The sequence below is a fragment of the Hetaerina americana genome, unplaced genomic scaffold (genome assembly GCF_022747635.1).
Source record: "Hetaerina americana unplaced genomic scaffold, ioHetAmer1.1.p SCAF_1, whole genome shotgun sequence".
Taxonomy (NCBI): Eukaryota; Metazoa; Arthropoda; class Insecta; order Odonata; family Calopterygidae; genus Hetaerina; species Hetaerina americana.
In genome coordinates this window covers 9,737,901-9,756,067 of record NW_027286069.1, presented here as the reverse complement: position 1 = coordinate 9,756,067, position 18,167 = coordinate 9,737,901, and the positions used below count along the sequence as shown (strand labels likewise).

Below are 18,167 nucleotides of genomic sequence, written 5' to 3'. Positions count from 1 at the left end.
TCTTTCGGGTAGAAATACTTCAATTATATGTTTAATCCAATCTCTAACTTTTTAAAATATTAAATTTATTGATACTCGAGCCAAACGCTTCGCCAAACGTTTGCATATTGAGATGATAAGCGGGGGGGGGGGTGAGGGTGACGAGCTGCCTAGGGCGGAGGGTGTGAACCCTCTTCCCCATAGGGTAGAGGGAAGGTGGCGGGAGGACCTTGTGCATACATATAACTGAGCTGACGGGCTGGCCACTCAAAGTCCTCTCGTGTGACCGAGTTTTCCAACTTATAAAAGCATTAGCTCCGGCGAGTCCTACCCTCGTTCCCTCCCCTCCCCCCAATCTTCCACCCTCCCTCCCCCGACCCCCTCTTATTCCTCACTCCCCGTATCCATCCCATACGCACGCGAAAACTTACCCTACCTTCCATCGCCTATCTTTCTCTACCAAATCATTTTACTGGGTTCAAGAGCGTGGCCAAATGAATAATTTTTTGGAAGCTTCTTAACTGTTTTTCAGGGTTGAAAAATGTATTGTATTCTAAAAAGCGAATGACGCCGTCAAAACTCTGTGAGGGGTAAACGTGTGCACACCTTTCATAGTAACTGCATATTAGACTGTGTTGTGCCTCTTCGGGGAAACCCGTATTACTAACCAAAAATGATCGCTAACGGAAGAGGTTCATTTCATTGATGAAATTTTAATGGCTATTTCGTACTATACATGTATGTACAGTGTGAGGTTTGAATATTAGGAGTCAGGGACTGCTAATTTTCTGAGCCTTCCGCTATTTCCCCAATATAATCATAGTTCATCAATATGGTTTTGGAAAAGATATCAATAATGAAAGTGCAATGGAACTACTTTTTATTTGGGGGAGCCCATTTATGTGCACATTGAAATGACGTTGATGTTAGATCTCAAAAGAGAACGTGAAACTGTAGATGGAGATTTTGTGAAACAAAATTTGTTTTCGTTTCACAAAATAGCTACATCATGGTTTACGAGATTGTGGAATAATTCATAGATTATATATAGTAAATATTTCGGTGGAAAAATATTGTTTATAAGTAAGAGTTTCATTTACAAAAACAAAATTAAATCGCAAAAATTTAGAAACAATATATTTGCCGATGCCTATGTAAATTGGGTTATTGTATTCTTATCCATCATGACTGTAGGCAATGATAAAGAGGCCGATAGTTTCTTATGATCCCTCATGATCTGCTATGGTCCGTGTATTTCCCTTTTTCATTTTTTAATATGCAAATACAAATATTACTTTTCTAATGAACAAAAGGTTCTTATGTACCTACTGCATTTTTAATCACCTTTAAGCACTTAGTCCAAAAGAGCTACAATATATAAACTAGGTTTGATAAATTTGATAAAGATTAGTTAAGCGGGGTTTGCAAAATATTAACATCCTTCCATGACTTGTGTCCTTTTGTTCAGTGATAATAATGGAAAAATAAGTCATTCATCAACTTTTGTACGAATACAATTTTATAGGCACTGTGCCGATGAAAAATGAATAAAATAAAACAGACTATATCCGAGACAATGTCATTAACTTCCATTCATCGCACACCATATTTAAATTGCGCAGTAATGGATGGATTTTGCATCAGAACACCTTTCAAATCGAGGTTTAGTAGAGAAATTGTCATCCAAACGTAATGTGAAAAATTACGTTTGTGAGAGACGGAGACATTAATCAAGGAAAGATACAGGGATCGCCATTGTCAAATGTATACACCTATAAAAAAGTTCCTATTGAATTACGTGTAGTTTATTTATATCTGTTCACTTCAAAGATTTAATTGACCACATCCATTCAAAATTTTCAAAAGCTGATTAATTTTGCCCAATTTTACGTGGTATTCTGGGTGGCTAGTCTGGGTGGCTATACCTGGGTCGTCATGTTTGCCTCATATCACCTTTAATCTGGTCGAGGGAAAGTGCCATCTGCCCTTATGCATCACTATGATCAAGGAATATAGCGTATAGTATATTCCAGGAATTCACATCATACTTGCTAAATACATTGTAAGGCATCTCTTCGTCGAGATAGAGATTAAACCCACCAGGCTGCTGCGCGATTCCGTGGTGTGATTTTAGAAAGGTTGCCTTTCCCCTATTTTGTCACGGGGAAACGGAAAATCACAGCATGAGGAGTTGTATAAACTATTTTTTCATTTCATTCCCATAGAAGAATTTTAATTCTCAACGGGTTCCACTCATTCCAAAAGGGGGAATCGGGTCTCTTTCGTCTATTTAATCATGAAACACATGCTTTGTGCTGAAAAGGACGAATAATTAAAACGGGTATGGAGAAAAAAGGTCGATTTATATATTTTTTTAATTACTTCACAAAAGTGTTTTCATTTTATTCTAATTTGGAAATTGACATTCCTGTTTAATATAGTAAACATTTTTCCTTCCTAGTTTTTTTAAGTAACCATAAACAGAAAGTTTAAAAATAACCTTGTTGTATAATGAGCACTTTGAATAATTAAATTTCGAGTTTATTCGTGACTATTTTTATTTCATGGTCAAAACAAACACGGAGGGATGATTATGGCGGTTGTTTTCGTTAATTAATGTGAAATAAGCCTTGCTTGTTCTCCTCTCTCACTGATGGAAATTTGTTATCTTTTTTTTAAGGATATCCGTGGGGCTTTCCGCCTTCTTTCGCAGAGTGCCGGGAGGATACGCAACGTGCCAGCCCGTAAGTATTTGCATTAAGTTCCCTTTTCACTCCTGTCCCAAGTTCCCGTTCGCGTTGATTATATATAAGACGCTGAGCTGTTTTTTTCCCACCCTCCGTGTCGTAGATAACTTGGATTAATCAATAAGAAGTCGTCTCTCCCTTTGGATGCCCCCTCTAGCCCATATGATACAATTTTATTATTCGTCTTCTAATTATCACAAGCTTATTATTCCTCATCAAATTGAAATTGTACTCGGTAATCACTCTCTTGCCGAGAATATACCGTATATGGGTCTCATTAAGGAAAGTAGATGTTCCCCTTTATCACGAGGACTTAATAAGTTATCAAATTACGCTTCGGGTATGCGTAGTTTTGAAAATAAAATTGAGGGAAGTAGCTAAGTAATTATAAGTGAAAATAACTCAATTGTGCGCTGTTTCCTCAAGTATTACTTGCGGATGTAATTAATACAAACCTTAAAATCAAGAATTTTAATCTCTGATATTTCTATGATATGTTATTTCACACCAAATAAGATCACCTATAGAATACAGTACTTGATTATATACGCCACTCTAAATTGGTCCATGGTGGAAAACTCCAGCCTAAACTAAAATAGGATTTCCTTCTTTGTTTGGCAGCATTTTACATTAATAATCCTCGTAATTATTATAATGATCTTGAAGAAATGACTTTCGTTGTCAGTAGTACTTTTTTCCACAATTACTGCCTCACGAAACGAAGTTTGCAGCATTTTATCCGGCGCCCATTACCACACATTGCCATAAAAATGATAGGAAGACCCGTTCCATTTTTTTATGAATTTACAATAAATAGGTGTCTAAATAATTATCTTCACGATGTGGTAACTTGCGATAATGATAAATACGATAAATAAATAAATAAAGGCGTTAATTGATTCTGTGGACATAATCTCCCTAGCAAAATAATAAAGACTTCTGACCAAAATCTAACCTGTGACTTAAATATGCAAAACCATGTCATCGTCTGAATATGAAAATAACACTCAGAATACCCGATAAAACGAATTGAATGATAAACATAGTTTTCCTGTACTTCAACTACCACGCTTCGATGTCTTCCTCTGCTGAATAAGCAGAGATTTGGGGGCGCGAAAGTCGTCCCAGTTAACCTATTAATGTGTGTGTGCTCCCCTTTTGTGGCCTCCCTCGGTTCGACGTCCCGAACCTCTTTCTCCGCGAGGCCGTCGCAAAAATCGGTAAACGCACCGCGATCCGCTCAGCTGCTATCGCCGGTGCGCCGCGCGGCAGCCTGCCCGGCGAGGGCTTGGGCCGTGTCTGCCGAGACTCTCCCCTTCGCAACGACCCTCCTCGCACCGCAAGTATCTGCACTCCCGAATAGTCCCATGTTTCACCCTCTCGTCGTGCCGTCTTTTGCCGAAACCGCTCTCCCTCCGACCTCCCTTATTGACGCACTCGTGAATTTTAATTCCACATGTTGCCAGCCTCCCACCTTGCAATTTTTACGGGGTTTATCATGGTTTTAGGATTTAATTTGTTGTTATTTTTAACTTCATAAACATATTAGGAGATTCAAATAACCCATATTTTTATCTAAAAGAGTTTTAAGATTACTTCGTAATTGAGTGTCTCGCACCGTCCGCGCGCTTGCTTTATTTGGATCGTCATTTGGGTGATGATGTGGTCATACGTGTAGGTTGCGTCTCTCCACTCTTGGATATCTCGGCATCCGCAGACACTGATCGTCGGAGGAAGGGATTGAAGGGTTTTCCACTTTCGACAGTAAGGGGTAATGTTTATCGTCGCCGGCATGATCATTTTTAGGTGGTGGAATGAGAGCAATTTCCCAGGAAATTTTCCTCAACTCTATTAAGGCGGTCTAGACTAGGGAGAGCAGGTTAAATCCGGGCGGGCTTGCCTTAATTTCATGCGTTTCAGGTGGGAGTAAACGAGCAATAATGCACCCTCCCTTTGACGCGTGCCTCTGCCACCGTCACGACTTGGCAAGGGCGCCCACGCATGGGGATGGACGCGCGGCGGCGTTTGCCGTCGCCTCTTCCCCGCGGCACCGCTTTGCCCGCCGCTGCCCCCGCGCCAGGATCCCCCCCCCAACGCGCCGTAAACGCTTCCTCGTTGGGATTTGCTCCTCACTCACTCTTGGCTCGTCTCTACGATGAGAAAGAGGGGGGAGGCTTGCTCCTCACCCCCGCGACCTCGACGACGATCCATTAAAGCGCCTCCCTCCGACGTTTTCCACGGCGTTTCAGTCCCCTTCGTCCGCCCCCTACCACCCACACTTCCCCCCATTCACCCGCCCCCTCGCCCTCCCCTCCCTCCCCACCCCATCGCAAGCGGACCCTCTTCCGGGAAAATATCGAACGCCTCCGCCACGCCGCCGGGGAAACAGCCGAGGCCGCTCGAAAGGCTTTCTAGGTGGGCGAAGGGTGGTTGTGGGGGGGGGGAAGGAATGGAATGGGGGAAGGGGCCTTCGTCACCCCGCATTTATTTCGCGATTCTCTCGCGATGGACCAAATTCAGCGGTGTGGTGTGTTTACGCGCGCTCGCCCGCCGATTTGTCTGGATTCCCAGTTTCGTGGGAGCGAGTTCTTTTTCTTCTTTGTCTCACGATCTCCTTGTGTTTGGAGTGCGGTCAGCTTCCCCTGCCAGGGAAAGTGAGTGGAAGAAACCTAAACTCTTTAGGAGGGGAGGGGGCTGGAGAAAAATGCACCCCAGCAAGATTGCGACTCGGACTAATACGGAGACGACGCGAATATTTTTAGGCTTCGCCTTTAGCGGGACGCCTATTCAGTTTCCCGGAATCATATTTCAAGTTTCGATACTTTCTTTCATCTCCTTCGAGCTATTCGGATGAGAAGAGTCGATGGAAAAGGTGAATTTGAGTCCGCTGGTAAATTGTTCGATGAATAGTGGATTTAAGCGTATTATGTTTGATTTTAACCAAAGATTTCATTAATCCGAGAATGTTTTCCTGAAATTTTTGTAGTGGTTCTTTTGTGATGAAAGAAAATTAATATCATCGCTTAAAATAACAGGGTAGATTCTTTACTTAATGAACTTGAGCGATTGTTTAATCAAATCTATGCATCTTTGATCGGTTTACTCCGAACTAATCCGGTAGCCTTTCTCAGTTGGTTCCCTCCGGACACCTTATGGCAAGGGGAAAGTGTATGCATTTGTCGGAAGGCCACAAGGGCCACCAGAGGATTCCCAAGCATTAAAAAAATGTAGTCCACGAAAACATGATTGTGCATTGCGTAGCTCATGTGTGGTTCGTTCAGTTTTCGTAAACGACTCGCTTGCTGTTCTGTACCGGATGTTTAACTTAATCATAGCTTATCGTAAACATAATACCATAGTCACCATGAACAAGGACCAGCCAGTGAATCTCGTACACTCACTCTCCAATCTCATTAGATATGACCTTCCGATTTGTTGTCAAAATAAATAATGCCCTATCATAAAAGTTGAAATATGATGAAAACTTCTTTTTCACGGTTAATAGATCAGTTTTGAAAAATTCATGTTCTTGTGAACTCAATTTTGGATGTAGTATTTGGTAAAAGAATCTCCATGCTTGGGAATCTGGATTATTTGTTTGCTTCAAAAAAATTGAAGATTGATAGAAAGTGTATTTCAAAGCTTCGTTTTTTCTTCTCAGTGTGTCCGTCATCGAGCATGGCCACTGGGCATAAATTGGACGAGGACGAGGAAGATGACGGCACCGATGAGCTGGAATTTAGTGTTTTAAATGATGAAGAGGACGAACCAGTTGACAGGAGGTTCAGGCCAAAAAAAGTAGAACACAAGGATACAAATGGTTATGGTGAGTACCAATTATCTTCACAAATCAATGTATTCATCACTTTCCCTCTTCCTGATGAAATACTGTGCTTATCCTTGTAATGGTTGGCTTTAAATAACTCATCCAATGTTGTCGTTTCTTCTCGGTAGCCATGGAGATTGGAAAGGCTTCAACTTCTAGGGATGCAGGTGCTGTGGCTTCCACATCCGCCTCAGGTAATTCTAATTAAATAAATAATTAACTGAATCACCTATTTATTAATTATCCATATCTCTTGATATTTTCCTCTAGCATAGCCTCTTGGCTTTATTGTTTTTTGCATGTATTCATTTGCAAGTGAGTAGTATTTTTGTTGTTGATGTATGGCCCGTGGTTCAGTCTGGGCCCTTTACGGAATTGCAACTGACCCTCACGTCCCCGTTCCTCTCTCTCTTCCCGCACCCCAGCAGCCGCGCCGGCCTCTGTCCCCGAGGATCATAGCTTCCTGCGGCACCTCGAGCTTGAAGCCGAGGAGGATGAGGACGAAGAGGAGGGTGAAGGCGGCCGGGAGCGCAGTACCAGGGTCCGGCTGGCCAGGAAGGGCCCCTCGCCCAAGGGCCGAACGCCCTTCACGACCACCCGAAGACTCATTAAGGCACCCGGGGGAGCGGGATATGGATTCTCTGTGGCGTGGACCCAGCCTCCAAGGTTAGCATCGCTCATCTGGGCTTCATTTGAAGAATGCGCAGTGATTCACCATTTTTCAAATGCTTTCATTTTAATGTCACATTTCATTCGTCATTTGCTTCCATTACCGCCAGCTGACAGCTAGCGCTTCATTGATAATCATTTCTTACAAATTTTTCCAACTATTGCCAAAACATTTGGTAAAGATGACGTCACTTGACGCCACTTGACATACATCAAAACGAAATCGAATGAAATAAATGTGACAAACAAATTGGTGCCAACTCATGGCATATGACCCCCAATGGTCTGCAAGCAAATCGCGGCCAATCCCATAGTCTCTTCACCTATTCGGATTTGCTCCTTCCAATTGAATCCTAGGGATGATGACCCAACTGGCTGCTCTTACTGTCCATGTTCCTCTCAATGTGGTGCACGTTGAGAGCTAGTAATCAATAGTGAGCATCAACCCTTTTTCTCGCTCAATGCGAGACTTATATTTGTCATTTCAGCACATAACTTCATTTTTCATATTGCCCTTCAGCTAAAAACTTATTCATTCTTTATTTATAAATTTTCATGACTTCTGCCTAATTTGAGAAATTAATTTTCTCTATTTAGAGTGGAACGAGTTGAAAGCGGGCTGCCTGCTGACAAGGCAGGACTTCGAGCTGGGGATTTGGTTATCTTCGTTGGGGAGAAGAATGTTGTTACGATGCCCGAGGATGAAATCCTCTCTCTCATACGGTAAGATGTCATTGACACTGAAAATTGCATATATAAATGTGTATTGACCTTATCTACCTACCCTACATTAGTTTATGATTTGTTGCGTTTTGAATGTTTTATGACGCTTTGAAACCTCTGTGTCATATCCCGAATGTATATCTTTTATCCAAACATCATTGTACGTAAACGAGGCAATAAGGGCTTGAGAACGTAGGTATAAAAGGCTTGTGAACCACTGTCAGGAGCAAATTAAGGAAAGCACTTATGCTGAAAAGGTTTTCGGCAATATTCCCGAGAGTTCAATTGATTGATCATCTCTTAAAACCACGTCCTTATAGGTACTTTATTTCTGCAATGTACTCCAAAACATATTTTCAGCAAGATAGAATTTTAAAATTTTCAAATTATATCCTAATAGGTAGAGTGTTGGTAGACTATAACTGGTTGTAAATATGCTATTAAGTGATCAAGTGATATCAGTGGATCAAGAAATAATATTAAATATAATACGCATATTTATTCATTTAAATGTGGTAATTCCAGGATAAAATGGAAAGCGGTAACATTTATTGTGGAATAAAAAATGAATTTAGGCGGTAAAAAAGGTATTACCCCACAAAGGTGTGGTATGCAGTAGTGATGGACGTGTCACTTGGTCAATGCACTCAGCTAATCATGAACTTACGGTTCTGACGTACAGAAATAATTTGTAATCTACGGTTCTGATGTTAAGAAATAATTCGGAACCTTCGGTCCTAATGCTCCCTTCTGATGAACGCCTTTTGGAAAGTTTGCGAATTACTCTCTTAAAAAAATTAAGAAATATCGGGAAATGAGGCAAATGTTTTGAAAGACTAAGAATTTGGTTTGACAATTTGTAATTTTTTATGAGAACGACGCTCATTGCCATTGTGAGATCAGTAGTTCTTGTTTGTTAAAGACCATCGTGGGTGGGGTTCGGGAGACCACCAAAAATAGGGCGGGACCAACTTCAGTGGAACGCGCCGTGACGAGGGATGATTCACCACCACCTATCCAATTGGATCCTAACTCCGGAGAGAAGTTGGGGAAAATACGGCTTATTTGTCACGAAAATTGAGAAAAGTCGGGAATTTAGTAAATGCTGTGGCCTTCCAGACTGTTCAAATGTTTTGGAGCGTGATCGCATCAGATTGTTATTTCGTCTATTTTTCGGAACAACTCGGTCCTCGAGGGCTTCGTGCAATAAATAGGAGGATGTATACTCCCGCTCCAGGTCAGCGTGAGTCTAGCTTCACAGGGAGTTGATGAGAGGATCAGGGCGGTGATAAAGCTCTTCGACTTTTTAAATGAGTGACTGGACCCTATTTTATTGTAAATATAAGGGAGTAAAGAATTCATCACAATGTAACGAAGGTTTTATCAGCTGTGTGCTGATAGAATTTTCGACTTCGGGGCTAAAGATTCGGCTGCGATGCCTGCGAAACCCGATAACCATGGCGACACAAGCTGAAATGTGTGCAACAATATTGAAAACTTAAAATTTGATATATCTGTTTTAAAAATTCGGAAAGTAAAAAATTTTCATTTCATAAAATAGTTGCAGATTGCACAAATACATGTACACTGATATTTCACATGTTACGAAAATATTGTACTCTTTTTAACTGAGTCAATCGAGATTAAGTTTACAATTGAATCACATAAATAATAAGAAATAATTAAGAAAGAAATTTTGATTTTTATGAATTTTGCAGCAAAACTAGCAATAATTTCATAATTAATAAATACAAACATGCTTTCATTATTACCTACCACATCGAGCTCATTCATTCACTCTTACCATATTTGGCGAAGGAATTATTTCTCTCAACAATCAAGGTGGTTGACCTCAGAAGTCGATCAATGTATTTGTTGGTGTGAAAATTCCTTCTAAGTTTTCTAACTCTTTCATTTCATTGAATTGGAAATCGATGGAACATCAATTTTAAAAAGATAGTCTAATGAAAACGTAACTAATGGAGATTGATTGGAACTTTCAGGTCCTGTCGGGATCACCTGACACTTGAGGTGTACCGGCGCGTTACACCAAATGGAGTAGTGGGTGCGGCGAGCACCAGTACTAGGATGACATCGTCTGCTACGCTGCCGAGCCACAGGATGAGGGCCATGGGATCTCCAGCACCAAGGCGCCCCACATCATTCCCCGGCGAGTGTCACGCTTCAGAAAGCCATGACACGGGAGAAGAGTCAGCATTTGATGGTGACATCTCTGGTGGCAGCGGTGCTGGAGGGGATGGTGCTAGGCGCCGACCTCGAAGGCTCCAGCTGCCACAACAAGTCACCTTCAATGCTGAGGTTGGTTCCGGGATACTAGTGTAGCACTTGACTGAACAACACCGCTGTTGTCTTGATGGAAGAATATTTAGCATGAGGTATTTTCTCACGATTCGGAGATAAAAAAGCTACTGGAATCAATCAATAAGTCAATCAATTGCTCCAAATAATGAAATACCCTTCTATGGAGTTGAATTAAATTTGGTGGTAATTTATTTCCTGGTAAATACGCCTTGTACCTCAGGCTATGGATACTGTGCAAGTGCAGGATATTATTCAAGGCAATGGGAATGTTTATAATGTATGGAAAAATATTCACCAAAAATCGTTTGTGCATGAATTTCTAACAGTAATCCCTCAGCTGATATTCTTGTTAAAATCATTCAGTGGGTTATGCTTGATTCAAATCAACTTAGCAGGGCAGCTTAGGGAAAAATTTAGTAAATTTTCTTATGGTAATGGAATTTTTGAAAATGTGTTTCAGATTTACTGTCGGTATTTTCACTGAGAACTTTTTAACATCAAGGGGTTCTTAATGCAAATCAGAATATCGACTAACATTTTCATCCATCTTCCGGTAAACATATGTGTATGAAAATCATTGGAAAGAGTGAATTCATCAATTTAGTTAGCCATGTGCATCAATGATGATGAACATCATGTATATTTTTCCACACATTTGTCTGTATTTCTCGAGCATTTTTATTTTCTTTTGCACCAAGTAGTGTTCAAACCTCATAAACTTTTTTCCACACAAGATATGAGAACATTTTTGTGAAATTCTTTTGTAACATTCCCAAAAACCTTTTTGTTGCTAAGAGTTGCTGAGTCTATCTGCATTTACAGTAGATAAAGAACTAGACTTATTTTTTATGTATTATAGTTATTTATATTTGCAGTGTTAAGTAATTCATTGTAAATTGTATAATTTTTGAGGGGAAATGAAATTTCAATATTGTATTCCTCTTAAAAGGTTAGCGAATTCAGCCAACTTTTTTATACCAACCTTTAGCCCTTTACCTGAAGTTACTGCACAGCTGTCATGCCATAAGCTACAATTACAACAGTAGAGTTACAACAATGAAATCCCTTTCAATTTTGGTGAAATATCCCAAAAATATATAGCAAGTACATATATGTCACTATTATGCTTATCCCTCAAGTTTCTCTTAACCATGATTAATATAATAGTCTGGAGGATTCGACACTGAAAAATTATTTCAGTTATTCTTCATATGAATATACATTGATATATATTTTGACATGATATTGTCAATGCCAAGATGCATCAGAAGTACAATAGACATTTGAAATAATCGTGAAAGGGTAACCTGTAATGGATACTACTTACTGCTTATGGCATGACCCGCTGATATTACTTGTCATCCTCAGGACTCCCTAGATATTCCCATTCATACCTTGTATATAATGTTTTTTTTATGATTATTGATGTTGATTTAGGCTTGGTTGCTTAAATAAGTTTTAAACCTTTCCCTATAATATTTATTGATTTTTTGCTGCTTGAAACTCAAGTTAATGTATAAACAACATGCTTAGCAAAATGATGCCTCTCTGTGATGGAGGTTTGCCTGAGCATAGACCAATGGTGTTATGAAGTACGGTTGTAAAAATGGAGGCTTGTTTTTGTTTGTGTGTTTTGTTGCTTGTGATCCCATTTTTAATGATTTTTGAGTTTCTCTGGTCAATTTATTGATTATTAATATATTTTGTATTTAAATAAATTCTTATTTGTTTATGACACAACCTTTATGAGTTTCCTTTTTTTTACCTCTTGCCTTATTACGGATTTTTTTGCAAACTATTTTATTCCAGTGTCCTGTATGCTTATCCCACTCGGTTTTACCACTCTCCTTTTGATGCCATTATTTATATGTTAGCGCTGTGACATTAAAAGCATTGCACCATTCAAGCACCTACCTCATCCATTTTAATTAACTTTATTGCATTCTGCTTCATTCCTCTGGTTAATGTAGGAACGGCCAAATGAGTTTTGACTCTAAGCAGGTTGTGATGTTTGCATGTGCTTTGGGAAGGAAAGGGGAGCTTTCAGAACCCAGGGTAGGGAATATAAGGTGAAGCGAGAGCTAGAGAAAGTCCGAGGTCACCTTGCGTGCGCCTATGTATGCAGTGATTCCATCGGTGATATTTATGAAATCAACTGCAGATGCTGAGGCTATGATGTTTTTTACTCATTCATTTCCTCGTGATGTATTGGGATGGAATGAAAGTTGACATATTCGATAAGCTGATAAAACGATTACGATTTCAAAGTATTCTGTAAATATTATCCAGGGAATAATAAAGTTCTCGAAAAAATAAAAACCTTCATTTTGATAGCATAAAAGAGCATTGCTTTTGATGAACACTAATCAATAGCTTAAGTACTAGAGTATTATGTTTAAATCATGTAGATGCATCGTGACAGCAGAGTATATGATAATCTCAGAGATCTGCGGGTAGCCCGAAATTAGAGGTGTCCACGTATTCATTAGTAGGAATACACCCTTACCTCCTGAAACCCTGTCTCAATAAATTCGCGCCGCGGATACATTTCCGTGAAAGAAACTTTTAATTGAAAAATTATCCACCATAAGAAAATTCGTAATTAAAGAAAGAAAATGGCATGGCGATGAGTGTGAATATGTCACCGGCATCGAATCCTTGGAACAGGAGCTTCGACCGTAATTCTCCCCAAGCAAGATCGAGTGCTTCAATTAATCGTCCAGTTATGCCGTTGAAAATGTGTTTTGAAAAACGGCGTAGAATGACGTCACTTTCCGTCTTTTGATAGATAGCCCTCTCAGGATAAAATCGGCTGCCGGATTCCGTGATGATTTCCTCGTACAACAATCATTATTTCCATCAATAGATCGTTTCTCAGGAACTCAGACATTCGGAATTCTTGATCGCGTGATAATTTCTGATAGCGTTCCTTTTTAGTAACAGGATATTTCCATTTTTTTCAAAACTGGCTCTCTCATATTGTCAAAGCATACGATAAAAATCCTTATTCAACGATCCTTTTCAACCTCAGTTACATTTTACAAATATTTTCCCTTCATTAAATATATTTATCTTATAATTTAATTAAGATGGAGTACCAATTTTTGTGGCATGCGCTAAACTTAATTTGTTGCTTGAAGGTAAATCTTTTTGGAAAATGTATTTAATTTATCGAGAAATACTTATTGCTTACGGTAGATATAATTAATAATTCTCATGAGGGTAAAAAAGCTTAACACTTCCACAATAAAGATTTAATATTTCGCGACCATGGTTTCGATTCTGTGCATCATCATCAGGTAACATGCATGAACATTTTTGCAACTTATATAGTCTGGCTCCAAGAAGGGAGTAAGGGAGAGGAAAGGGGATAAGATAGGGGGAGTAACGGAGAGAGGTAAGTTGAGTTTAGGTGCAGCAGCCTATTATTTTTCTAGGGGAGGGGGAGGGTATGTATTGGAAGGTTACTGGCTCAAATTTGAGAAAGTTAATATCAATTAAATGATCATTAAATGAAGAGCGCAACATAACACACCACCGTTCTTAGAAATAGCGGCGGAAAAAAGAGGAATTCCACAAAGTTAAACCTGAAACTGTTATGTTTAATAACTCTCATGGTAGACAGAGGTTGTTAAAAGTGTTGAGAACTACTCAATGACCTGGCTTAGAATTGCTAATTTCCTTTGACTGATTAATGTAATAGCTTGTAGCATGTCTATTTAAAACTTACATTTGGCCGGCGGATTGTAGTAAAAGCTATTAAAAGTACAAGCGGTTTTTCGTTGAGGTCACGTCGAAATAAGAGTAAGGGAGTAACACGAGACTCCAGTGGGCACTTTAGGACTCTGTGCTTATAGCCAAATGTATTAACATATAATTAAGCATATGTGCAAATGTATTTAACATATAATTAAATAGACATCAACCGACTTAGTTGCTCATTTACACTCTCGCTTGAATTTGTGCTCGACAATGAGTGACCCTCGCGAGAGAGATTGTCTCGTACTCTCACAGAAATTACCTGAAAGAATTTCTTGCCCTTCAATAAAACGTAGGAAAACATTCATATATTTAACTAAAGATCCGAAAATTCATTCACTCATACTTATATTAGCCATTAAATGATGAATAATGTATGCATAAACGATTAACGGGGAATCAATCGTTCCTTCCACAGAGTAGTGAACAAAATGAAAACGGCTAAATAGTTACACGAAACTGCTCTCATTCTCGCTCATTGGGGAGGACTCAAACCTAAAGTTGTAGCCACTAGGTTTGATTTGGGGAGCGCGATTAATCATGCGGGACGCATCCGTCAATTGCACCGCGAGTAAACGAAAGCGGGGACGCTAGGCGAATTGCGTTGTGACGGAAATTCCCCATGGCAGTTAATCCTGAAAACTTAAATAAATAATATTCGATTGAGTCTTCTTCGTCGATCAATTTTTTAAAATTGCACGCGCATTTGGTGCTGAAATGTTATAATTATTCATTTTTCATTTAAAAATTGTGCGTTAATGTTGACAGAAACAGGAAAATTACTATGCAAATTTAACGCCATTCTTATAATTTTGCTGCTAGGCACCGGAATTGAAATTTCTTCCGTGACAAAGATAATAAAACGAAATTCTATAACTTTGTATTCTAAAGCTGATAATAATACTTTTCCAAATCCTATAGATGAAACATTAGTTTAAATTTCAGATAAACATTTAAAAAACTACTTATATATTGATAATATTCCATAAATTCGTGTTTCAGAACTTCAAAATGATTATTGATTTATTTATTTCAATAATCGAAATTCTACTTTTTTTTAATTGGCATGGGGAAATCGAATATTCACAATAGACCCTCCAGAAAGCCTCAAAGAATCATATTCGTTACAACGGTGAAAATTATGAAATGGAAGAAATCTAGATGATAATTAGTCGTAATTAAAAAAAAGCAGTTTATTTCCTCAGAAAAACCGCGTTAACCAAAGGCTTTTGCTTCGAATTCAATTGAAAGTATTGGCACATTGAGCAAACAAAAGTAAATGCGAGAAAACATTTTCCTTCCGCAGCCCGCAGCACTGTAAGCCGGGGACCAGAATATCACGGACAGCAAATATCTACAGGAATCTATTCTGAAAATCAATGGTGTAGGTATTAGAAAAATAAATGCGGAGAGTGTGTGCGTGCGAGAGAGATAAGACGTCGTATTTCAGCCTTCTCTTGGGCAAATTACACCCTGGAGTTCAAGTTTTAAAGTTCGATGGATGATATGCTGCACAAAGTAAGGGGTGATGAGTGACCCTCAACAAGACTTTGGTTTTAAGGTCCTTCCCTCTTTTCGGTGGTTACCCTGTACCCTCGTCCTCTAGTCTTCTCGGTCTTTACAATCTTCCACCTCTCAATCCCTCATTATTAAGGCTGTACCTGCTCTCCATGCTAGGACGTCCACGTTTCCTTCTTCCTGCTGGTGAACATCCTAACAAATGTCTTGATCATCTTCCCTCGCCCATCTTTGAATTTTGCCACACTATTGAAGAGATCATGTCTCTGGATTATTTTTATCACTGATTCTTTCATGTTCATTGCTTGTCTAATGTATTCATTATTTTCCTTTCCGTCTCGGACTCTGGTTTCTCATCTTATCTCCTCCACCTCCACAGATTGTATTTTACTTTTCAGTAATTCACTCAAATCCAGCTGATTGCCCCATAAGTCGGCCTCTACTGTAGTTTTTCTTATTTATTTCCTTATATATATATATATATATATATATATATATATATATATATATATATATAACTCTGCTCCATTCTCCTTAATTTTGACATTTAAATTTATCATCCAGTCTGGAGTAGCATTTACATAATATCTACACCTTGCTCATTCGTACTAAGCCTGAATGGTATAGCTTTTATACTGCCTTGTTAGTAGTTCCTTGGGACATATTAATATCTTTTCCATCTCCTCCGACTACCTGATACATAGTTTTCTTCGTGTTTACTCGAAGTCTTTCTCCTTCAAAGGCTTACAACAACTTTCTTACTCTAAACTTTATCATCCATTCCTTTTCAGCAGTTAGTTTCTCGCCTCAGTTTATTTTTTAGCTTACTGTGCTAAATTTTCCCTAATCCTACGTTCACGTACTTCCAGTTTCTTCGTTTCATCTCCCTAGTCATTTTTTCTGTAAACCATAGCTTCCAAACCCTTATTATATTTACCGTTCCTATTGAACGCTTTCTTTCGCCGCTTTCTTTATTCCTTGTTTGAGATATTCCCATATTTCTTCTGCTGTTCTCGTCGCCGTATCCTCGCTAAGACCTTTAATAAATGCCTCCTGATACTCTTTCCTTTTCACCCCAATGAAGTCTTCTACATTCCAATTACTTATACTCCTTCCCTTTCTTATTCTATAAAATTAAATATTACAAAGTCATGAGGATTAAGTGTGGTTAGAATCCGTATGCACTCCCGGGAAACAGTGTGAGTTAATCAAGCTATCCCTACTATCCTATGCCTAATATAGCCTAATTGATCGATAATTATTATTAAAATACTTATATGCCGGTAGACAGTGTCAGGTTGCGAACCGATTGAATTATTAACAGCACATTAAAAACTGATTTCCTAAAATAATTACAGGAAACATCTCGGCACCAAACTTGGTCACGAAAACAACATTCATTAAGAACAAATTCTCATTCATACGAGAACAATTCCAAGCTTAACTGCTATATTCAAAAGATTATGAAAGCAAAAGAAGTAATACAATAACATGATGCGTCTTAACACCAATCAACTTAACCAATCAATGCGTGTCGTACTTTAGCGGAAGCAAAAAGACGTGGATGTAGCAGCAGAACACAAAATCAGTATTTTGTGTTCTGCTGCGAATATTTGAACGGTACCATCTAGTCTGTCTCTTTCGCTGTTTTTATAAATATAAATAAATAAATATATATATATATATATGTATATATCCAAATGTATATGTGTATATATATCCAAACATGAAATCCCGCCAAACGGCGAAGAAATACTCATTCACATAGAAATAGATATAAGGAAAAGGGATAGGAACACATATATGTATATATATATATATATATATATATATATATATATATATATATATATATATATATACATATATACTCACACATATACGTATATATACACATATTCAAACACGAAAACCCGCCATATGATATATGTACATGTATGTGTGTACTTACCTCCTAGTACCAGTCCCAAAAAATTCCGCTTCCTCCCTGTATGTATATGTAATCCATAAAAATAATGAAAAAGTACATTTTTCTTCATGAAATTTTGCATTTTGTGACCTCGTTTTACGTTTCAGGTTGTCGTTTAATCGTCTGTGCTAATTTAAAGGCAGAGTTCTTCCTTTGACGCAAGATCAAAGAGAGGCTCAGCGCTTAACCCTCGGCAGGTGTGTTGTCCCAGAGTCAATAAAATGAATTTTTCTTGAGATTATACCTTTCGAACAAAATCAGAAAGTTCGGGTTGCAAAACTTGAAAAGTTGGAATCACACAATCGAAAATAAAGGCATTCCTGCAGCTTTGGTACGAGGGATACTCCATCACGGTGAGCCACTAGGGGCCCATCCCAGGGTTGGAGATACGCCGCTAGGGGGTCGCTACCAATTGACCAGTAGGAACCCACCAAATATTTTCGATTGAGCACCCCGATAAGCAGCAGAAATAATCACCCCGATACGAGGGAAGGGAAGTGACGTCTGCTCCCCTTCGTGGGCGGGAGTGCTGATCAGCGGAGACAGTAATTGAGGCGGGGGCGGCGATGAAAAATCTGCGTCGGGGGGAGGGCATAGGCCGTGACGATAACCATCCAATTAAAGTCCGAAGTCGCCCTTTAGCGTATTACGGCCG

General features: G+C 39.0%; 1 protein-coding gene across 1 annotated transcript in view; it reads left to right on the top strand.

Moving 5' to 3' along the window:
• Positions 1-18,167, top strand: part of LOC139696602 (uncharacterized) — a 230,286-nt gene that overhangs the window by 101,602 nt on the left and 110,517 nt on the right. The window contains exons 3-8 of the mRNA XM_071595411.1: positions 2,660-2,723; positions 6,388-6,552; positions 6,681-6,746; positions 6,978-7,218; positions 7,819-7,944; positions 9,948-10,263. Of these exons, the coding sequence (XP_071451512.1) occupies positions 6,405-6,552; positions 6,681-6,746; positions 6,978-7,218; positions 7,819-7,944; positions 9,948-10,263 (897 nt within the window). The 5' untranslated portion in view covers positions 2,660-2,723; positions 6,388-6,404. The remainder of the gene's footprint in view (positions 1-2,659; positions 2,724-6,387; positions 6,553-6,680; positions 6,747-6,977; positions 7,219-7,818; positions 7,945-9,947; positions 10,264-18,167) is intronic.